The sequence below is a fragment of the Athene cunicularia genome, assembly GCF_003259725.1.
Source record: "Athene cunicularia isolate RWA chromosome 3 unlocalized genomic scaffold, athCun1 chr3_part1, whole genome shotgun sequence".
In the NCBI taxonomy this organism is placed as follows: domain Eukaryota; kingdom Metazoa; phylum Chordata; class Aves; order Strigiformes; family Strigidae; genus Athene; species Athene cunicularia.
The window spans coordinates 20152023-20176477 of record NW_020799097.1 but is presented as its reverse complement, the minus strand read 5'-3'; the positions used below and the strand labels follow the sequence as shown (position 1 = coordinate 20176477).

At 37.4% G+C, this 24455-nt stretch overlaps 1 protein-coding gene across 13 annotated transcripts in view; it reads right to left on the bottom strand.

Annotated features, from left to right (window-relative positions):
• Positions 1-3415: 3415 nt before the first annotated feature.
• The window catches only part of MYT1L (myelin transcription factor 1 like), a 310674-nt gene continuing 289634 nt past the window's right edge, over positions 3416-24455 (bottom strand). For all 13 annotated transcript variants that reach the window (XM_026844773.1, XM_026844772.1, XM_026844774.1 and 10 more), the window contains 4 exons: positions 14083-14174; positions 12198-12301; positions 6527-6670; positions 3416-6202 (listed from right to left, as the gene is read on the bottom strand). In XM_026844773.1, coding sequence (XP_026700574.1) covers positions 6062-6202; positions 6527-6670; positions 12198-12301; positions 14083-14174 — 481 coding nt within the window. In that variant the 3' untranslated portion in view covers positions 3416-6061. The remainder of the gene's footprint in view (positions 6203-6526; positions 6671-12197; positions 12302-14082; positions 14175-24455) is intronic.

The following is a 24455-nucleotide window of genomic DNA, read 5'->3' as shown; positions in this document are numbered from 1 at the left end:
AGGACATATCTGAAGCTAATTTAGAATTAAAGTTTCTCTCATTGACAGCCTCAATCATGTAGCAAAAGGAGCAAAACTTCCAGTCAGGGCAGGCCCAGAGCCTAATGCAGAAACAAGGAATAAGTGCAGGTGCTAATACATGAATCTCAGAAAATGCAAAATAGCTTTTGAGCAACTTTCCCTGGGCATGCCTGCATCCTTCAGCTCCACTATATTGTGCATCCTTTTTCATCTTGGAAGAGTTACGAAATCACAGAACAAGTGTTCCTATCTTTTTTTGTAACTTTCTCCATTTTATATGCCTGCATTTTTGATGGTCTGACTCTGTCCTGTTTCTTTTACTTTTTAGTGATTCTGTGTACAAGATCTGCAGCTTTTTATTCTTCTGTTTTGATCCTTTCCACAGACAGTTTGGCTTATCGTGCTGTTTGGAAGCATTTGCGAGAGGAGTGATTTTCACTGTAGTCAGTGAAGCCTGGAGAATCCACAAATCATTCCTAACAGTCCATGAGAGGTAGTTAAGAAACAGTAGTCTCAAGAAGGATTAAGTCAAAGTTCAAGAAGGATTAAGTCCACAGGCACAGAGAAGGGCCCGTTGATCATAACAGTGGAAAAACAGTCTTACAGGAGCAGAGGAGTTGGCTTAGATCCTTTGGCAAAAGGATTTCTCAGAAGAATTACTAATGTTGGCAGGAAACAGAAGCGGGGAGTGGGCATTAACTACTTCAGCTACCGCTGATCAAATGACTAATAATGTAGAGAACACAATGGGTTTATATACTCAGCATCATACTAGCTCACTGGCATATTCAGTCAGGTCTAGGTGGATCTACCTGTTGTCTGGTCACAGTGATCCATTTTACTGGAGATGAAGGGACAAAATTGTAGGCTTATATTTACAGGTAAATATATTATTTATATTTGATGTAGAGCAATTTACCTGCTTACCAGGATTAAACACTGCAATATTTAATCCTTTTGTCCCATAGCTCTGGACTGCGTACGAATGTATCTTCATATTACAAGAACATGTCATGCATTAATAGTAAAAGTTCTGGTACTCAGAACTAGTATCAGAAATAATTTTATAAATAATATTTGTATATGTGGTGCAAAAATGTATTGTTGACTTTCTCATGAGAGCTACTAAATGACACTATGACTTGAAAATATCTGGGCATAGAAAAATCCAGAATTTTACTAATAAATTATGTATTATGTATTATTTACTAATAAATACATAAAATAAAACAAAATCACAGCTTAAGAAGCGATTTGTAGTATTTATGTTTCCCAGCCAGCACTATCTATTGAGATTCAGAGGGAATCTTCTCTTTAGGAATGTTATCCTTCAGCTGCTTTGTAAGCAGTTTGTGGTTTTTCTGCAAAGAGATTGACCCTGGCCATTGTCCCGGGTAGGTTACTGTACCATGGTGCGGAGATCACCATCTTGATCCAGTACAGCAATTTCTACATAACAAGTGGTTTTTAGAGAGGGGGCGAGTGGGATGACAAATCAGACAAGCTGCCATGACTGAAATCTTGAATTACTCTTCTGTGTTCACTTTCCATTTGAGTAGGTTTTTCTTATTTATTGGTTCCAAAAGCGAGGATTTATGGGTTCCAAAAGCAAGGATGTAAAACATATTTGACCTGTTGCCCATCTGTCACAAAAAGCTGAATTCTGACTATTCCAGATCTCAAAAAAATTTGAGAATTGCTTGCCAATTCTCTCCCATATGATATTATTTCATTTGGTATTAATGTCACCAGACTGTTGTAGGTTCCTTCCTCTGGTGATAAAGTTTGCAATGTCTTTGAATGGCTGTAAATGCTCTTTGGCATGTGTAGAAGTACTTTCATATTCAAATGTTCTCAGAATTTCTTTCATTTTCCCTTCATATCATGGCCTCGAGATTCTCTTGTTTTCCTAATTTTCTTTAACATAACTCAGATACCAATAAAATAACCCATATTGTGGATATATGTAGCAAAACAGTCTCCTATATATGTATGTTTAGGCCTCATGCTTTGGATTATTGTTTGCTGGAGATTAGAAAAAAAATACAGCTATCCTCCAAAACATGTTCACTTTTTTTAATCTGTTCACCGCTTGCAGTTTCTCATTATTTTTTTAAACTTTGCTATTTCGTTGTGTTTCTTTCAGAAAAAGTCTCACAGTATGAAGAATCAATTTCTAACATGAAAAAAGACCTATGGCAGTACATGATCACAATGCCAAAAGTCTAACAAGAAACAGAATAGATCTGGACATATATGAATGATTAAGAATAAAATTTTACATGTGATGCTAAAAAGGGAGATCAGATTTTCTGGAATGTTGCCTGTCTTACCTACAAAAAATATATATCACATTTTGTATACATAATGTCATGTACAAATTATCTTCCTTTTTCTTGCTGTGATGTCCTCAGTTGACTGCACAGCTTTACCTGCCTTTCTATTTTGCATTTTGTTGTGCAAAGTGTCCTGGGCCCTCTGTATCTTCCCTGTTCTCCCAGCAGTCAATCAGCCTTTGCTAGGGGCAGAGAAACAGTCTAGTATTTTTATGGCTGCTCCTGTCTTGGTCATTTAGGATGATCTCTAAGGAATGCAATTAAGCAGAACAGAATGCAGGGGTAATGTACAGAATTAATTATTGATACCACTGCATAATGCTGGACATAATATATACTCAATACAGGAACCCAAGCTTACAGTAAGGTCATGATTATGCTTATAAACCAATTAATTGCCAATTCCCTCTGTAATTACTTTTGCTTGTTTTCCAGAAAGATGTTTTTAATTAGATGGTTTAACAGTGATAATGAAATCTAAACCAGTTCTTAACTCATTGCAGGAGTAACATGGGTTATATCATGGTGCAGATCAGGGTTAATATTGCATGTGACAGCATATGCTGATGGTCACTGTTCCTGTCACAGGCAGTGATGGCTGGAAGTGTTAACTGACTGTTGTCATTCACCCCTCCATCTGACTGGTCTTGAGGCCTCAGTGCTGGCCAGAGGAAAGGGAAAAGCTTCACAACTGTGGTTCATTTTCAGTTGCCTTATTCCTCATTTTTCAGTCTAGGAACCTGCTTATCAATGTATTTCATTTCAAATATATGGCGCAGAATTCTTCAGTTGTACTATCCAGGCCAAGAAAACACTATTCAACTTCTGTCTAGGAAGTTCTGAAATGTTGGAACAAACATCTCAGGCTTACACATTTGTGTAGAGCAGGAAGTGCATCATCTGAAGAGGCAGCTGTACATCCTGTGGGGAGAATTCCAGGAATCAATGGACAAGGCTTCCTGTTAAAACATGTCTCTGAGGATTTCACTGTTGTAATGCTGTGTATGAAATAAAGTGAAAATGTTGAAAGTGATCATACAACCACTGTGCTACAAATGTGGCAACACATTTTTTTATTTATTTAGAGTAAGATGTGTTAACATCCAGCATGACAAAATTTGTACAAAGTTCACAATTTAAAAATGAAGTATCACAGCAACTTGTGATTCCACACATTTATAGCAAAATTAAAATGTCAACAAATCCATGCCGTGTAGTACAAAAATAAATCAAACTTCAGTTCCACAGAGAGCACAATAAATAGTTTATACAAAATTCTGTCTTAATAAATGATTACTTAAATTAACTTAGAAATGAATATGAACAATAAGTTATAATAAATAAACTCTGATGACTCACAATAATTTCATATGAAAGGTCAGCATTCTAATATGTGACACTTTTGTGATCCCTATATAATAGTCACAGATAACTTTTGATTTGATATTATGTACCAACATTAGATGAGCAGCAGATTTGTGCTTAAAATCCCTTTCCATTGTACATAGGTGATAACAATAAGAATCCAAAACTGATACTATCTATTACTCTACTGAAAGCATTACTATATTGGCAAAGAAGCTGCAGACACAATGCAGTGGAAAAATGCATATGCCATTATGAACAATGAAAGCCCTAAAAGGAGGCTAGGGCAAAAGTACAATATATATGGCAGAAGGTGAACAACAAGCACCTTGCTTCAGCTCTCAAAAAGGCAATTCTGAGCATGGCAGCTACAACTAATAGCACAACAGAAAAAGGGCACTGTACAGATAAGATACTGCAGAGCCCCAAAGTAATTACATAATCTTTTCCCAGCTAGTTATTAAAGTCCTCGTGGAAAACTGTAAGCTTTTGTACAGTGAATAGTATAAAGTGCCGCTGGGATATACATATATTTATACATATATATATATACCGAGGTTGAGTATTGTATCAGAATATTTGTTGTGAGATCCCTGTAGTCTCCCTTAGCAATATTACTGGATTGGCCATAATGGCTTCCACTATAATTTGTTCAGGTTTAGTGTCACAAGGCTAATGACACAAGAAATTGCACACCTCCGTATGGATATATAGGGCAAGGTAAGTGCAAATAGTCAACTGGCACATTGTGGGGACAATGACCCTGTAAGTCCTGTTCTGCTAAAAATATTTTATTTTTTACAAAACCCATCTTTTTCATAACAAAATTTTAAAGTACTTTTGTACTTTCTGCATAACATCAAGACATGGAAGGAAAAGATATGCTATCAAATTTAAATAAATTCAACATCTGTAAAACACAACACATCACCAAATTTACTACTTAAAAAAGAAAAATGTAGTAATAAAAAGTGGTCTTATGCATACATATAGTGCAGTCATTTTGAAGAAAACAATCAAATCTTGAAGGTACAAATAAGTTTTATCTTAAAATGATCCAGTTTAAAGCAAAAAAAGTGCTGAAGTATATTTAGTTACATTAAAAATTTGATTGCATTCATTTTTGCAATAGGTAATAGTAGAACAAATACAAAGCATATGTGAATGCTGCAGTAATGATTGTTCTCCAACAAAAAGCAAAACATAAATGTTAAAATGTTAAAAATGGGATCAAATGCTTGGCAAAGCAAAAGGAAAAATCTTTACTGAACTGCATTCCTACTAAAGACAGCAATGAATGCAGTTCAGTAACTATTAGACAAAGATCATTTGTGTTTATCCCAAAATTAAAGATGTGAAAAGGCAATATTAATTTTAAAATATTGTCCTCCATCTTGAATTGAAAACACAGAATTTCTGAAAGATGAACTACATTGCTATAACAGATAGTTCAGAGGGGCACTAGCAGTCCAGTAGAGATAAGAGAATGTTGGCTCCAAAGTTTATTTGAAAACAAAAGCTGAAATCTTCACGTTGTCCACCTCTGATATAGTTCCTTTCATAATGGAAGTTCCCATATTCATACCATGTAATGCTTAGGAGTTAATTAAAAAGTGCTGTTTAAGCTGCTTTGAATCTTCTGTCAAGTTTCCATGGCTTGATGTTGTCTTACAATAAATTACCCATTTTGTATCTTACATCTAATCCATGTCATTTTCTTGGAATTCAAAAAACCTCATTTTATTGCCCCCACCACACACCATCCTCCAAAAACAAAAGTCACATAATATTTTCAAGCATTGTTCAAAAATAAAGCATTTTTGCAACCAATTTTTGCTATGAAACAATATGCACACAAAATGTATTTCTTAAATCCCATAAAATCCTCCAACATGAGGCAAAATGATAGTGTTTAAAAAGTGGCTGCAGACCGCAACATTGTCATTCAAAGCTGTTTTTTTTTTGTCCATTTCAGTTCAAAATACTAAAACATTTAATCACTAAAGCATTAAAAAGAATTTACACTCTATTTATTTTGATCAGCTTACCTCTTCAGAAATATATATACCCCAAAAATGTGCATACATTAGCAGCTATAAACATTACATGGCATATCACACTATGTCAGCTTATATGAAAACGTACAAAATGTGAATGTATTCAAAAAACTATTCTGCAGTTACTATCTTTAAAGCAAGACATAAAATCATTATGAAGTCTTGTAAGCATAACACTGTTTCAAACAGAAATAAATATATAACACTTTCTGGTAAATTACAGCAGCAAAAAACAAGAGGCATCCTTTTTTTAAGCAAGACTTTCACCACTATAGCAGCTGTTCAGACCTGAATTCCTCTCACAGCCTGCTTTATATTTTCCAGTAGGGCTTTATTTTCTGGACTCTGATAACGATCTTGATTTGTATACATGTCCGTCAAAGTGGTCACGTAAGCATCAAAATTTTGTTCATTGATTGGTTCCTACGAGATATTAAATAGTAGTTCATATACAACTTTTATTTTCTTAATCGTATATTCATTTAAGCATAACATATTATCAAGGCATATTGCCACCAATTTTTATAATATTTAAAATGCCTATTTAGTTCTTACTTAATTTTACAGGATACACTGGAACAGGCCCTCCATGTCTTTGTTAGCAGTTAAATGTATCTTTATGGTTTCAGTGTTGTTACCACAAATATCCAACTGGTTGATGAAACATAAACATAAAAAAAAGACATCTATTGTATGAAGTGAACTGAAGATCGCCAAATTCCTTAACTTGTGCTCTCAATCACTTACCATATGTGGCAGCTGGATATTAGCTAGACTATGAATTAAAGACTGGCTTAAATTGGCCAATTCATGAAGAAGAGACTCATTTTGCTGTTCAATTACTTTGTTCTCCTCTTCTATCGTCTTCAGGTTGCTCTCCATTGTGGTAATCTAAAATGGACAAATTTGTGTACAATGTAATAAAAGGCAAGCTGTTATAAAGCATGTGCTTTTTGAAAGGAGAGATAACAGAAATACCAGGGAAAGGAGAAAAAGGTCCGTTCATTCATGCTTAAAAAGATTTTGCTTGAGTCTGCAATTTTTATCATTGTTAAGGGTTTCTTATTCCTACTGCAAGTTGTATGACTTCAACAGCTTGTCTTTTTAATATTGGTAATAATGAATGAACTTGGATTTGATTCCACTGCTTTAGAGCTTTTCTTCTTGAGTTGAAAGGCATCCAGAAGGACGTTAGTTCTGCAAGTTCACCCATGTGGTTAGACACTTCTACCCCCAGGAGCCTACCTTAGGAACATTCTGCAGTAAGTCATGCATTTCTTCTGTTTTCTGCTATATATATATGTATAGTTAGTTAAGCATGCACAGTTCCTTGCTGCCAGTGTTTAGATTTTTGTAATTTCAAATTTGTAATTTTCTATGCAAATTCACAGGGCTGCTTTTGAAAGCTGAACAATTGCATGCTATTGTGATGTATGTACAAATTCAGAAAGTTTTCTAATACATGCAGTGAGTTGCAAAACTGAAGGAAATGAAGGAAATTTGCACACAGCCAGGAGAGAGGGTCTCTGGGCCATGACTATGTCTACAAGTGAAGACAACTGAGAGTATGCTCTGCCTATGTTCCCAGGTGACCAGACACAAGTTAGTTGGTGCCCTGCATGATGCCCTGAATGAGCTAAAACCATTACTGAGAGGCAACTTACCCAAGCTTGTGCAGAGCACTGTGCTAATGAAACTGTAAGGACTTCAGATGAGCACTGGCTTATGTCCAACTCATCGAGAGCACATGCAGAGCTCACTCATATCTGTCTATGCTTTTCTCTGTAGACCTGTCCTTACTTTCCACATTGGAAGACAACTGTTAACATCTATTACAATGTGTACAGTGTGCTTTTATGTGCGTAGATTAAAATATGCGTTGACAAGAGGGTGAAAAAAGATGCCAGAGAAGTGGGAAAAGTGCCAAAGAAAACAAGGTTTTGAATTCTCAAAACGAGATTTATCCGTTTCTACAGTGGCATAGATGGTGAACTGTGGGAAGAATTGATACGGTTCAGATACTGATGGTAAGGTTGGAGGTTTGTGTGGTAGTACCAGGCAGAGGGGGAAAAAGTTTTTAAGTGAATATTAACTTGAGCATGGGTGAGTAAATTTTAGGAAATTGTTGGCACAATCAGGTAGGTAGATGTCTCAAGTTTCATTCTGGACCTAAAGTTTCATCCTGCTTATGGAAATATAGGCCTTTAGTTGACAGAAGTAACTTTGACAAGTGAAGCAGCTACATAAAACAACTTTCAAATATCTCTTACTTTGACGACAGGTGTTTATATAGCAGTTAATCCAAGCTTTTGCTTGGTTTATTGCAGGGTTTTGGTTCTGCCACAATTAATTGATTCTAAACTATTTCCACAACATATCGTATGCAAAATACTTTTTCTTCAGCTTTGAAACTGGAAACACATCCTCCTCTCCTGTTATGCTTTCATCCTGTCCATATTTGGTGTCCCCCAGGGCTCGGTGTTGGGGCCACTCCTGTTTAACATCGGTATTGATGATCTAGATGAGGGGATCGAGTGCACCCTCAGTCAGTTTGCAGATGACACCCAGTTGGGTGGGAGTGTTGATCTGCTCGAGGGCAGGGAGGCTCTGCAGAGAGACCTGGACAGGCTGGAGCCATGGGCTGAGGCCAACTGGAGGAGTTTCCATAAGGCCAAATGCCGGGGGCTGCACTTGGGCCACAACAACCCCCAGCAGCGCTACAGGCTTGGGGAGGAGTGGCTGGAGAGCTGCCAGTCAGAGAGGGACCTGGGGGGGTTGATTGACAGCCGGCTGAACAGGAGCCAGCAGTGTGCCCAGGGGGCCAAGAAGGCCAATGGCATCCTGGCTTGTGTCAGCAATAGCGTGGCCAGCAGGGACAGGGAAGGGATCTGACCCCTGTACTCGGCACTGGTGAGGCCGCCCCTCGATTCCTGTGTTCAGTTTTGGGCCCCTCACTGCAAAAAGGACATTGAATGACTCGAGCGTGTCCAGAGAAGGGCAACGGAGCTGGTGCAGGGTCTGGAGCACAGGTCGTACGGGGAGCGGCTGAGGGAACTGGGGGTGTTTAGTCTGGAGAAGAGGAGGCTGAGGGGAGACCTCATCGCCCTCTACAGCTCCCTGAAAGGAGGGTGCAGAGAGCTGGGGATGAGTCTCTTTAACCAAGTAATAAGCGATAGGACAAGAGGGAATGGCCTCAAGTTGCACCAGGGAAGGTTTAGACTGGATATTAGGAAGCATTTCTTTACAGAACGGGTTGTTAGGTGTTGGAATGGGCTGCCCAGGGAGGTGGTGGAGTCCCCATCCCTGAAGGTCCTTAAGAGTAGAGTCGACATAGCGCTGAGGGATGTGGTGTAGTCGGGAACTGTCAGTATTAGGTTAATGGCTGGACTGGATGATCTTCAAGGTCTTTTCCAATCTAGATGATTCTGTGATTCTGTGACGTCAGAGAGCAATGCAAATGCAAAACACCTTTCACAGGTGCTTGCTAGCACCAGTCATGCTCTAATACTAACCTTAAAACCTGTTTTTGAAATTGCAGACCGAAGTGAAGAGTCTGATGTCAATGAAGGCCCAGTTCAGTATGGCATACTACTGGTGCTGCTGCCTCACACTAACTTAAGTAGGAGCTGACATTTTATAGATTTTCTAGCTAGCTGGGTACTGCTACTTGAAGAGGTTTTTTGTTTTTTTTTTTCATGTGAGACGCTGACTACCTGTAAATACAGTGGCAGCTGATCAGCATATCTCACAATTTGATTTAGTAGTCATCTGTAAGTATTTTAAGATAACTGACATACTTAATTATTGTATTCACTTGCTTAAAGGCTAAATTATCCTCCCCACATTTTACCCTAAAATTAATGAATATTCACTTGTATCTACTCTTAAAACAGGATCACCTGTTGCTTGTATGGGACACACAACTATGTGCTTCTGCCCCTCTCATACTTCTGGCTTTGCACGTTAAATCTGAACAAATTTACTAGAAGATTTTACATTAAAAATAATTTATTCAAAGTCTTAAGGAAAAAGGCAGCTGAGTAAAGGAGGGTCTTATGAATGCTCCAACTAACAAAAAGGCTGCAGTGTGACTTTTCGCTTTATTAAAGAGAAAAGATTCTACATGGAAGGGAAGTTCCTGTTGTAGGAAAAACTTTTGCTGGCACTTACAATCATACAGGATGCAAATCTGTATCAAACAAGACTGTTGCTACTTCTGGCATTTCACAGAACTTCTGCTATTTTCCTAGTGCATATTCCCCGCCTGGGAAGTCTTACTGAAATCTAGGTTGCACAATGATTTCCTAAAGGTTTATCAGCAAACATTTTGTTATGTTCAATATAATTTTACTGTTACAAATAAAGGGGACTGTTGACTTCAATCCTTTTAACAGATTGATAATGACTACGATGTAACTATGTGTTGGAAATATAAATTGCTTCTCTTCAGGAAAGTGTATGGATTCAAAATGGAGGCCTCTGAATTTCTGTGAAGTTCAGTTTAGCTGGGATTTTCTGCTAGGCAGGAGTAGCTAGTTGGGTTAGAGCAAGTAAGTATTAGATCGGACTGCCCAGAGACTGTGGCATCTCTAGTGTAGTAAGTAAAGGACAGGTTAGACAAGCATCTGTCAGGATTGGTTTAGGAAGAGCTGAGAAGTAGGATGGGAATAAGACTGGTGGACAAAATAACGTTTCAAGGTCTCTTTTAACTCTATTTTCTAGAATCCTATTTATTTTAATGACAGTATGCATCACTGCCAGTCATTCTACCCTTTTTCTAAATCTGCTGCATCAAGGTGTGAAAAGCATCCTTTCAACCTGATGGTAAAATCATCAGCTGAGGTTTCTTTACCAAGAATATGCATCAGTCCAAGGCTTCATCTGATTTCTAAGAATATAAATAGCACCACTCTGGGATCTAGGAAGTGAGACCACTGAAGTATGCTTCTGTACTCATTTCAGATCAAAACTTGATGTGAAATTCCTACCTATATCTTTGAAACTCAATACATGTTTTACATCTGTGATAGCATTATCATGGCTTTTCTTTTTTTTTGTTATTCACCTGACCAAAAAGAGAATTAGGAAAGTTATTGACAACTGGAGCATTTACCTAATGTGCACATAACAGCCAAACGGCTTCACATTTTTTAAAATCTCAGCTAAATCAGTCTGTATGTGAATAGCACCTACAGCGTTGTATTAAGCAAAAGAAAACATAATGCAGATTGAATGCTTAGTATAATCCAGATTCAAAATTTAGCACCAAATTCCTCCAACATAAATACATACAATTTTCCTGCAGTTGATTTATTTTTCTTGCATTACATTCTTGAATATTTTGTCCTCATTACCCACAGTTATATTGGGTCACATCAGAAAACCAGGTAAAACGTAAGTCAAATCCTATAAAGGCTGAATAATGAGAACAGAACCCTGCATACAGGCTTAAAATAGAAGTGAGGTTTCAACATCAATTTGGTTTAGAAGTCAAAGAAAAACCAAGCTGGACAGGTAGATGCTGCCTTCTATTGATGAGTATAGAAGAGGAGGAGAAGGACAATGGACATGGTGCTCTTCTCCACAAGCAGCAGACAAGGAAGTAACAAGGAATGTTTTACTCTGTTTCCATCAAGATCAATTGGATGATTATGACCATGGGACTAAAGGCCGATAAATGGTGACATGGGTAAATCTCACTGTTGGTATCTGTGCTCAAATCATGTGAAGAAAAAAGCACCAGAAGCTATGTTGGACACTGGAAAATGCCAGGGCAAGAATTCAATTAAAATCCTTCCTTTGCTTTTTCCATCCAGTTTTAGGACTGATGAATAATGAGGTTTTAAATAACAGTCTGATGTTAGGTTTTCCTTTTTTTTTTTTTTTTCTTCCTACAGATTTATGTGGAACCTAAAAGGAAATTAGGCTGGATCTGTGGAATCACTACTGCTGCCAAGGACTGCACTTAGTGTACCACATGATGAAGTAAAGTGTAACAGGTATTCATTCCCTATCTAAATTTCCTCTTTTAGACAGACCGGGCAAAAGCCATGTTGTTCATCTGGACTCTTTCACCTTGTAACTTATGTTAATGACCATTATGTCACACAATATTTTAACTGCTATTAGAAAGGCATAGCCTTATCAAGGGAAAATACAAAGCTGACCATGACAGGTCATGCTTTTGCCATTACTTTAAAGAATATACTTTGCTAAGTCCTTTTTTTTTTTTTTTTTTTTCTGGTAACTGTTGTGGAAATCTCATAATGGATATTGTTTTCTGATTTTATAAATGGCAAATCACAGATAGAAATTTTAGTATGTAAGAAACATAAAAGGGAAGAATATATTTCCTATATTTCTTTTAATCAGTCATGTAGAAGAAGCAGCTGAATTTAGGACTTCATAAAACTGTTACCTGAGTTCTGAGTTTAATCATATCAGCTTCCATCTGGGAGTTGGATTCATTTAGTTCTTTGATTTCTTCATCTAACTGTTTAATTTCTTCATCATTTTCTATACCTGAGTGATATAAAAATAAAAGGGGTGTTAAAATAATTAAACTTTAAATCAGATTTCAGAGAATTAATTATTTCCATATTTGAAAATACATTTATTTCAAGTAAAAGTATTAAAATAAAAAAGAAATAGGAAACGTTCTTCCAACTTTTCTTTTGAAGTTAAACCAATGTATTTTCTACCACTTTTCTTTTAAAATTGCAGTAATTTTCCAGCAAGAGTGCTGAAAATGCCTAGAGGATCAATAAGACACACCTTTTTCTTTATATGTACTGATTTAACTTTGTATTGTAAGAAATGCACCTGCAGCAACAAATTTTGCTCCACTATCATATGTAACTTATATGAAAAACTGTGTCCACTTATAGATCTTCTGAAGGAAAAGAAAATATCTTAACTAGTTAATTCTTCATATTACAGTGTTAAAATAATTTGTAACTAATTCAGAAGATTTTTTTCTCCCAGCACAGTGAAATTTGTTGATGTACTGGGATATATTGTGCTTCTGCTGTTGATTTTAATAATTTCACAGTTCAGAAGGGTGTTATTAAATAATGATATACAGAATAATTTGCAAAATGGAAGTGATCTCTGAGTTTTTATGGCATAAACATTGAGAGAACAGGATTTTAAAGGTACCTGTATTTTTGAGGATTCAAAGAATAAAATGTGAAGGGTTTTTTTACTTATTCTTGTAATTATTATAGCAAAGCATAAAATAGTTATGGGAAAAGCTAGATCTGTTTTCTCTCAAGTCAAAATCTGAACTCCTAAAGCTAGAGAAACGGGTGTTTCCACTCTCTTGTTTTTACTCTAGAGTGAATCTTGCACACCTTTTCCCACAGTGCCTAACTCTAATAGGAATGATGCTGTGTCCCTCCCTAAGTATTCAAATTATCCCTAGACTGACCACTCCTTAAGGCATTCTTCCTGAGCATGGCAGATACAGTTTTCAGTACTTCCCAGGCTAGAGACAAAATGACATCCAGATCTTCCACTTCCTTGTTACTAGCTATTGAACAAAGACAGTCAATGCTTTCTCCGGCTGTGCTGGCAGTGTGGGTTGAAATGCCTCCTGCCCAGTATTGAAATGCTTTGTGGCTCTCAAACACAGTCAACACCAACAGTTAAGAAGGCATGAACAGTCACAGACTAAGTGACTACATAAAGTTTTTTGAGAAAACTCGGGACTTAGGCACCTCCCAGACAAGTCTTTTGTGCATTACTTATTTGAACAGAAGCACCTGCATTTTGCTTTTATTGCACTTCCAACTATCAGGGTACTGTCCTGACTTTCATCCAAGGTACTTTCATCACCTTCCCTGCAACTTAAGGTTCCCAGGAAGGATTGCACATTACTAGAGATAAAATGGCACAAGGCCATCTACATTTGCCAGAGGTTACAGAACTACAGCTTCAAATGAATTCAAGGGAGCTCATGAGGACTTGACATTCTGGAAATCAAATCTTTCTCTCTTCTGAATCCTGAAACAATATAAGACCAACTATCCACCTTTGATGAATGAAATGTGAACCATAAAATTATAATGGTATATTGTACTTTGAAATATTTTAGTGGTTTAGATTTATGTAGACATAACTCAGACCACTCTGACCACTCCACTGCTGTCTCAGATTTCCACAGCATAAAACCCAGTTTCACTTCTAATGACAGTGAATTCACTATTTATATAAAGATTTACATATGTAGGAAAAAAAGGGAAAAATCATAACTTTAGTTTACAAAGAAGTAATATTTGAAAAAGTAACGATTAAAAATTTACCATTACTGGCCCGTTGCTTTATTGTTAGCATTTGTTCTCCAGACAGCTTTGCTTTCTTCATTGCTGAAGTAGCTCTGGGGCATCCTGATAAACTGTGAACAGTAAGGAGCCTGTTAATTTTTATAGGTCATTGAAAATAAATCTGTAATCCAAACCTGTAATAAAAACAGTATTAGAGACAAAGTTTATCTTCACTGCCTAGCACTGAAAGAGTGTGTTAGTCTGACAAAAAAAGACTTACCAGCAGTGATTTCATGGTTTTAATCTTTCTTCAAAATTCTTTTTGTATGGATAGCTAATATAAAAGTCAGATATATCTTGGAAAACTATAAGCCTGGGAACAACAGTACAATCTTCTGAAGATGCAATGCCTTTATTAAAAAGTTTTATTTTAAAAAACAGTTACTGTGTAATTTACATGTCTCTGCTCTGAACTTCCACCCTTTTCAATTTATATGTTCAAACATGGAACTGAAAGCTGAGAGAAGGGGACATGAGCTACCTCTGACATCCAAATGACTAACTCCTATGAAGTAAGCTTTTCTTTGTGACTATCACCTACCAAGTTGGCTAAATTGCCCTTTTCTAAATTGTTTCTTAAAAAGGCAGTAACTATGTGTTGGCTTTTTGCTGAAGCCCGAGAAAACTCATTCCCATAAAATTGACCTTGCCTTGATGAGGGATGTATCTCTCTTATAATGTTTATTTGTTGGACTTATGGATGTAGACTCAGTTATTTCTTGTCTTCCATATTGCCTAATATTAAGCTTTTTAATTACATTATACAAAACAGTTTTGATAGCAAATGCAGTCTTAGCATGTTTTATTGTAAAAATAAAAATAATGATCAGACAGAGCACACTATTTTATAAATAATTTTATACACCAAACTATCCCCCTTTTCAAAATCACATCTTCAATGTAGTTGCACTATCACAGGTGAGAAAATACATATTCAATCTAATTCAATGGTGGAAAACTAGGTCTTATTTGGAGCAAGTTTTATCAGTGAAGGGAATTAGGAAACTTAATGAGATAAGCAGCGAAGAGTATTTGGAAACAATTGCCTATCACTTCAACATTTAAAGTTTCATAGCCACTGAAACGGAGTAACATCTCATTTTTCTCATTGCATACAGTCACATTTTTATTTCCCGTTCAGATCCAGAGGCAGGCTTGGTTTTTTTTGTTTTTTTGGGGTTTTTTTTACATTTTTTAATTGTGCAAATCAAATTTGAAGCTAATACTCAAATAATCTCTCTGCAGTGTAGAACAAGTTTCTGACGAATGGGGTATCTTCGATTAAAGGCGTTTATTTAAGTAAAGACACAGTTTCCTACTAAATAATGTCCTCTAATTTCAGTATAATGTTTAATTATTGAAAATGTTTCTCTGAAAAGCCTGGTCTACTATTATCAAGTGCAGTCATCCCAAAAAGGAAACTTCCTAGAAAAACATCTAAAAAAATTTCGTTTTTCTCAGAAAATAAAAATAAAAAAAAAATCAGTGTTCAATATTTTATACATCTGTTACTGAGAAGATATATAATAAAACAATACTAGTAGTATCAACGAATAGCATGACCTAGTAGCTTTTCACTGTAGCCTAGGTGGTAGGATGCCAGATTATTGTTTCAAACTCTGTTATGGACTCACTGTGTGACTGTAAGCAACAGTCCTCTTGAAGTGTCAAAGGGAGCCTTGAGGAAAATTAAGGAGGAGAGCATTAGCTGTTTTGGGAGAAAATCAGTTGCACAGGGAAAGGAATGGAAGATAACAGTATATGCAGTTTCTGCATCGTTTAATTGACTTCATTTTTGTATCCTTATAATTGATTTAATGAATTTCCTCATATTTTGTCCTCACTTTTTCTGTGTTTGTTAGTTTATTCTTACCTTGATCTACAGCCTTTTCCTCTCTAAACGTCTTGACTGATGACAACCTAGGGAATCCCTCAAAATAAAATTATCCCTCAAACAGCCCATAAGTATAGCATTCAAACCCTGAACAGACCAACAAGAAATCTGGATGATAGAACTGCGCACCTGAAAGTGCAGAATAATGAAACAAACAAACAAAAAAGTATTAGAAATGTTCTGTGAGATCCAGTATGCCTACATTCAAATTTTCATTCCAAAATCCCAATCTTATTCCTAGGCCATTGTTATGTACACTAGTTTTCAGGACTGCCTAAATCTGTAGATTTCACACAGCTTGTGTGAAAGGTTACCAACCTCTCTACTAGTATGTTCAGTGTGCTCCAAATGATGCTCTCACCCTGAGGCCTCAGGTACAGTGTCCCATATTTGCAGCACTAAGCTTTCCTACTCTACAAAACGCAGTGGCCGCATTCTAGCTGCCTAACTGCAGCTGTCTCTGGCCCAGACTATCTCCATTGGAAAGGTATTTATTGCAAGGCTAAGCACTTATGTATCATTTATACCTCTGCTGCAGTTCAGGTACACTGGCACCAGATGTCCTCTGCCTAAACTGGAAACAGAAAGGTCTGGGTCCTGTGCTCTATTCTCCCTGCAGCAACTGCTGGAGTGTTGTTCTGCATGGATTATCCACCTTGAAGAGACTCCCACATGAGTCATGAGTTAGTGAGGGGAAAGGCAAAGAGCTGCCTGTTTTGGGCCTACTAGTGAGGATGCAGGCAGCTTCCACATCCTGTAGCTGGATTTGTTTTGTTCTTACTCACTGCTGAACTAATACAATATACACAGGTAGATGAGGGCTTCAGCCAAAAGGGCTTTCTTTCCATGCAACTGCATGCCCAAATCACAAGCTTCCTATTTTTGCTTTCCTGACCCTTACACTTGTTGCTTTAACATATGCATCATGTACCACTATGACTACATTTAGATTGTTATGTGTCTGAACTTAGAGGAGGCCATGAATGAACAGAATAACTTTTCCTGTGGCTTCATGCAATTTAAGAGAGCGTTCAAAACTCCCAGAGGTACCAAATCCAACACAGGGGAAGATGCCAAAGCCAGACCATGCTGTCAACCTCCTCTCCAGGCCTTTACCAGCAAATCTGTCCTTCATTAATTGTATATTGTATTGTAAATGGACTAGCTCACTTTCCTGAGCCAGGCACTTACAATTTCAATGAAGCAGATACTAAGTAACCTAAATTAGAGGATTGAGTTCTACTACAGTTGATTTACCTTGGCTAAATTCTTGAGAAATGAGTAAAACAAAGATAGAAATATGCATCCTCTTTGCCCAGATCTGTTCTTAATTACGTTACCTAAAGATACCTTAAGTAATTTAAAAAGTAAATTAGGATTTTTAGGATAAACTTCTACTCTGCAAGGAAATTCTACCTCCTCCCTTCTATGTTCATGACTATGTTTACCTCAGAAGGTAACTGCTCTTTAATTTGAGAACAACCAGAAGAAGGCAGGACATATGGGACGGTAAGATGAAAAACAGGACTAAGTCAGCATCGAGCCAGAAGCACGCTGTTATACAAAGGCTGAACCTCACAGACCTGTAAAGTTAGCGAAAAAAACTTGAATTGAGATCCCAGTGAGACTCGGATTGGCTTAAGATTTCTAGAAAACTGGGAGGTAGAATGAAACAGAAGACAAAAAGGAGTAGGTATGATTTCATTGGTCTCAAATATCTTGAGATTTTATTTGTCTTCCCATGACTGGCAAACAAAACAGTACAAATGAAAGCCATTTCAGTGTTTAAAGAGTTAAGCAAAACATGTTTTAAACATCTCAAAAATCAAAAAAGACCAAGAGAAACATGCTAGCTAGTAGTTTTGGTAAAGATAATACTTATCCTCACATGAAATTTAATGCCTTTACAGTTGATGCCTGCCATAGGTTTTCTGTTACAAGTGGAATTAGTGTGTAATCCTACATTTGTTTAGCTTTTATATTTTAACAAACCTTACACTGGCTTACACAAAAAATGGAATTCTGCAGCTTGTTCATTCCAGCAAAGAACTAGTAAAATTAATCACAGTTCTCACTACTCCACAATATCTCACTACTGCTATTATTATGCACATGAGAAATAATGCGAAAGAAGATATAAACACAGTTTGAGTATTCTTTGCATAACAAAAAATTAGTAAGGCTGGGGGTACTACTGTAATAAATACAGTATAAATGTATTGAGCCATCATTTATCGCTGTCAGATTGTGGATGCCATGAGGCTTGAAACTACAGCATTTTGGTGGGGCTGTGAGAAGCACCAATACCCACCTCCTTGCTCCTGATTCAGCAGGAGCCGTGAGCTGCTGCTGCCACGGAGACAAGGTATCAACAACCAGCTGATCATCAGCACCTTGTCTTGTTGAGATGCAATGTGTCTCTCACTAAATTTCTAGTGTCAGGCTTAATCTCTAATTTGAGAAAGAAAAGTGCAGTCTGGCACATCATCCTTGAAAGCCAACCTCCGCCATTATTTACAAAATACTATGAAAAATGAATTAGATTAAAGTGATCTAAGGTCAGGTCCTGCAAACCTCCTGTAATGCACGTGCTAAAATTTGAGAAGTTCTCAATTTTTGTTGGTTGGCTGGAGACTTCTGATAGCATAACACATCATTTATATTGGAAACATGCTTTTGCTGGGCATGAGTGCTCAATGGAGAAGTGCAGGCCTGAGACGTATCATGCTGCTTTGCTTTGCAGAGCATGGCACTGTCCATGCAACAGACTTTTCTACATAATATACACCTGTAGCACTGACAGGTAGAAGTGGTGACTGAGCCTTACACCATGCAAGTTCAACCTGCATTAATCAGGCTTATTTTTAAACGAAGACTTTATAAATGGAGGCATGCAGAGGTAAAGTGCTAGTAGCTGTATAAACTTTACAAAATAAGGTCCATCCTTATGTACACCTACATCTTACCCTAACTGCCCTGAAGAGTAGTGACTAATGGAAACCTAGTCATCTAGAAGGTATGCAGAAAGAATGTACACACAAACTAGGATAAGGAGTATATCGCGACTGCATCTGTTGAACACAATGTAAAGAATTACTTTTCTTTCTTGTTTAGGACTGTGGTTACCTTACTGCAACCTATGCCTTGTCATATATTCAGTGGATTTAAAAAATAAGGTGAAAACAGTCCCAAAATAAAAGGAAAATTAGTGGGGATAAAAGGTTGAAAGGGACTAGTGTTTAGTACTAGTACTAGGATCAGTGTTTAGTACACATTTACTAAGAAATTTAGTTTAAAAACAAATAAATCTGGGCTCAAATCCTGAACTGCTTCAAGAACACACTATCCAGGGATGCAAACAAGAGATGACATCAGAGTGGAGGATCACTGATCAAATGGAACAATTGTCTCGGTGACTGATTTTAGTTGTCTGGGTTCCAGCTGTGCTCTGTTAAATATTTTTTTTTCCTCAGCATACAGATGCAGTCTGGTCCCTCTTGAAGCTGAAGGAATTGTACCTAGCTTGTCAAGTGAAGAAAACATTTTCCAAAGAGAGAAGTAGGGATGTGGGAAAAGAGGAGACAAAGGTCAAATAAAATGCAACTTTTATATTTGGTGTGTGAAGTGCTGAAGTTGACAAAGAAAAAAAGAACAGGATGTGAAGAAACCAGAGCCTCAACCTGGAGAACCCAAAAAGCATCCTCAGGGCTAACTTTATAAATACTGTAAGATGTTTATAAATTCTCTACCATAGTGATCTTTCCAGAAGTTAAGAAAATGAAACACTTCTGTTTATTAAAAATAACATTGTCCATAGACTAAGAGGAGAAACATGTCACATGCAAGGGACCTCTTTTAACAAGAACAGGTCCAAAACAAGCCCCAGATATAAATCCTTTTGAAATTCAAGGAAATACAGATCACAGTGAAAACTACTGGTTTATTTTATTAATGGATGAAACCTTACTTTTATGACTAAGTTCCTGAGCTATTTGGTAATGTTTGAAGTTCAAGTTAAGAGATCAAACTCAGTGATCAAAGTAGCCCTTTCCTTAGTTTAATATTAAATCCATGAACCACTAATTTTTTCTTTCTATGTTGAAGGGTATCAGCTTTAGTGATTTCCTTATTCCCATGAGGAAATTCTACTACACACCTTAAAGGATGAAATACTCTACGCACAACTCCAACAGAGACAAAAGGAACCTTCTCTAGCTGAGCACTGATTTTTGTTTACATTCAAGGGCGATTGGCTTTTCCTTAGCTTCTTACTGAGCTATGAAGTAATGGGAGTCCAGGAGAGAGGTTTTGCAAACACACTAGTTTTGTTTGCATGGAGAATCCTGCGACTCACAGAGGAATCTCTCCTCCTCCCCACTGGCCACACGACTTCTGACTGCCTTTGTGTGGTGTTGGAAAAAAATAATCTGTTCAGATCAATTTCAGAATTCTTCACTGGTAAAGAATAATTCAGATTAATTTGGCCCTTTTTAGGTCTTGTTCTCTGGCTAAAGATTTTTTTGGTGTGTGCATTTACAAGTCACACCTGAATGTTGGTGATGAAAAACTTTCACTTAAATTTTCAGTCAGGAGGGAAATCTAAGTTAAAAAGACTAAAAGGTTGATGTAACATGGAAAGTGGCAGCTTCTAATCCAAGTTGCTTTCCAATGCTGCTGAGGAAAGCAGCTGAGATTTTATTCTGTTTAAATAAAACTTTGCATGGTTCCAGAATGAAGAAAAATCAAAACTACCCAAGTGGCCATAAAAGCAATATAGCCATTATAATTAAAACAAAACGTAAGCTTTAAAATTATTTTAATGATATCTGTTTATTGATTCAGAAAAAACCTTCAGGAAGGAACTACCTTCTTATTTATTGAGGGGAGGGTTAAAGCAGCATTAAAATCTGGTCAGTCAAGCACCAAATGGACAATGATACAGAGTGAATGGCCATGATACCCCGAGATGAGAGGATATTTGTTTTTTATTGGAGATTTAAAAGGTAAGAGTGTTGTAGCTTAATTATGCCTATCCCTTATAACAGAAGAATAAAACAAGGAACAGGTAAGAAAAACAAAAATAGAAATTATGCAGAACTGTAAACACAGGCAAGCTGAGAGAAAAGGCTCTGAGAGCAGACTCAATTTGAAAGGAACTCCCCTGGGGCATAAATATACACCACAAAAAGGATTAATGGATCTTGAAATGCTGGAACTGTGAGAGCACTGCCAAAGTTGCCCTTCATCTGGGCACAGTAGTCCTGTGGCAAATTTACATCATATTTTGTTAATTAAATTTGCTTAATCAGCAGAGGCTCTGTGGTGGGCTTCTCACATGCGCTAATGAGCTTTGACCTGTCTCATCCCTGAACAGGGAAGCAAGTTAGGCTCTTGTCCAATGATGCAACAACTGTTCAAAAATCTCTCATTTATTCTTTGGTGAGTGAGGAAGCACTGCAACACATTACATGATTTACAGGTGGCCCTAGCACTAAGTTTTGGCGAAGGAGTCTGCACTTAATGGGGTGCCCCTGAGTGCCCCAGGAGGTAGGGGGTGGCTACTGCCTCTCTCCTGTCCTGGGACTGCACACAACAGGACTGATAACCTGAAGACCAGTGGATTTACTGGTCAGTTGAACAGGGCATGTACTGTGAAGGAGAAAACAGGCTGAGACTTCCCTGTCTCTAAAGAGGTAAGGTGTATCTCTAGCTACATAGTTCTGATTAGTGCTCTTAGGCAGCTCAAAATTTCAAGTGATCTATTCAGTGACCAAGCCCAGCTGACTTAGGCACTTAAGATGAAGCACAGTTTCTCTAGGCACTTGTATAGACAGCAGAGAGAAAAAGGTATTTCAAGAGGAAAATTTGTCCCACCTGAAATCTAAAAAGCAATCCAGTCATCTCTGCTCTTTTATGGGCTATGTCTGGAATAAGGACAAACAGGCTTATAACCAGAGAGCTTCTGATAAGTGCCTGAAATCAAGGAGATGTCACACTGGAAGCATCTGTACAAATTACTATCATTTGTCAGGTCTGCTCAGTGAAATTATTTTTCTTGTTTATATTGTGCAGTCTGCTTTTTCTAATATGAATTTCATAATATTTTCTCCTAACTCTCTCAAGGTAAGTAAGCCTCTTAAGTCCTTTTAGATTAGCTCTCTGTTAGGAGCTTTACAGTTTAATACACTGTATATCTGATTAAAATGCTATTCCATCCTTCTTCCAGCTTGTAATGAAAAGAGCTGGCAGAACTACCCACAAAGAGCCTAACTCTTTCAACAACCAGGCTCTGCATTTAGTCACTTCTGACTTTTGCAAAATTTTAACTGATCTGACAGAAATCTTCCATGGTAAGTGTCTGGCCAGGCTGAGGATTTTCCAAACATCACAGGAAAAACAATTAAATTTCTCAGAATATATTTGTATACCACCATTCTGGACTGGTGAGGGTGCCTGATTTCTGCCAGAGCTCAGGAGAAGCTACTTGAAGGCCAGCTACCTCAAATGGTGAGGAATGAGAAGCACAGAAGTAAGAGGAAAGATGAACAGGAGCTATGGGAACAGATAAGGGAAGATGGACAGTATAGAAGCAGTAGGAGAGGAGGAGGACTGGAAGAGGAAGGTATTGGAAAGTGGTTTAGAAAGACCCTTTTCCCTTGAGCTTATGAGTCAAAATTCCCAAGTAAAAAAATCCTTTGTACTGCAGGATCTACTTCACAGATTTTCATTGAATATTTTTCTTCTTTATGTACATTATTACATTTAATTGCAATGTTTCTCTCCTTGGCTCCTTGGAAATGTCAGCACATTTTTATGTCTGTCATCTTTCAATAATGTCACCATGATAATGCTTATCATTCTTAGCTGTAATTACTGTTAAATGCTGTGAGTTTGGTTAGTTCTTCTACACTCTTAACAGTGTATGACTTTCTCCTGAGGAATTGCAATGTAGAATTTGTAGGAAAAAAAATAAGAGGTAGGAAACAGCAAAATAAATTAATAGCAGAGAGGGGACAAGCACATTAAAAACAAATAAACAAACACCCTAAACAACTTTAAAACAACTACCAGGGAAGAAGTGAAACAATGAGAATTAAGAGTGAATTAATTTTGACTCAAATGTGGCACTCTGTCAACTTACTGCAGCAACAAATAAAACAAAGGCCAAGAGTTGACTTGACATAGACTTGACATCTGGCTAGAAATAGATGCAATCAAATAATTTAATGAGTTGCATATTAAAAGCTTCTTACAAATCTGGCGTTTGACAGTACTTGTCTTTTACAGATAAATGGAAGAACAAGAAAAATTTCCTCTCCAGAAAGTTTTTACCATTTACAATGTTATCTTCAACATAGGAAAAGGACCACCCTTCAAAAATGCCTTTTAACCTTTGGTTCCCTACAGATATAATTGCTGGGCACAAATTCCTCACAAACATGGTATTTCAGAAGTTTAAAGCATCCTGAGAATTCATCTGGCAGTTTGATTTTAAAGGATGCTTGCAAATGACTTAACTGCAAGCTTCTGAGTCTACTCAAAACCAAGAGAAGCTTACCAGAGATGGAACAGCAGATGAATACCTGTTGAGAACTACAAGGGCATTGCCAGGGCATGCAGAGATGCAGTTAGAAAAGCAAAAGCTCAGATCAAATTGAAAATGGCCAGAGATATCCAAAACTACAAGAAAGGGTTCTTCAGGTATGTAAACAAGCAGAAATAAGGAAAATATTGGCCAGCTGTTAAACCAGAGAGGTGAATTTTCACCAACAGTGCTGAAAAGGCAGAGGTTCTCAACACTTTCTTCACCTCTGTCTGGACCTCAGGCCTTGGGAACAAAAATCCAGGTGAATGCAAACACTGACCCACCATCAGTGAGAGTTAGTATGCAAACTATTACAGGAGTTTGACCCCTATAAATCAATGGGCCCTGACAATATCCATCCAAAGGTGTTAAGAAAGCTGATTGACATCATTGCAAGGCCACTATCCGTAATCTTTGAGAAGTTGTGGAGACTGGGAGACATCCCAGAAGACTGGAAGAAGGCTAACTCACCCCCATCTACAGGAAGGGCTTAAAGGAGGATCCAGGAAATTAGAGGCCCATCAGTCTTACTTCAGTCCCTGGGAAAGTTATGGAACAAATCCTCATGGGATCACAAGTCAAATGAAGCACATGGCTGGGAAAAGCCAAGGCAAATTATGCTTGACAAACCTGATCACCTTCTACAACAAAGTAACCTGCTTGGTTGATGTGGGGCAAGTGGTGGACATTGTCTATCTGTATTTCTCCAAGGGTTTTGATATGGTTCCCCACAGTCTCCTCCTAGAGAAACTGATGCATCACTGTCTAGACAAGTGGTCTGTGCAGTCGGTGGGGAACTGGCTGTTGGGCTGCATCCAGAGGGTGGTGGTAAATAGCTCCCTTTCAGACTGGTGATTTGTCACAAATGAGGTC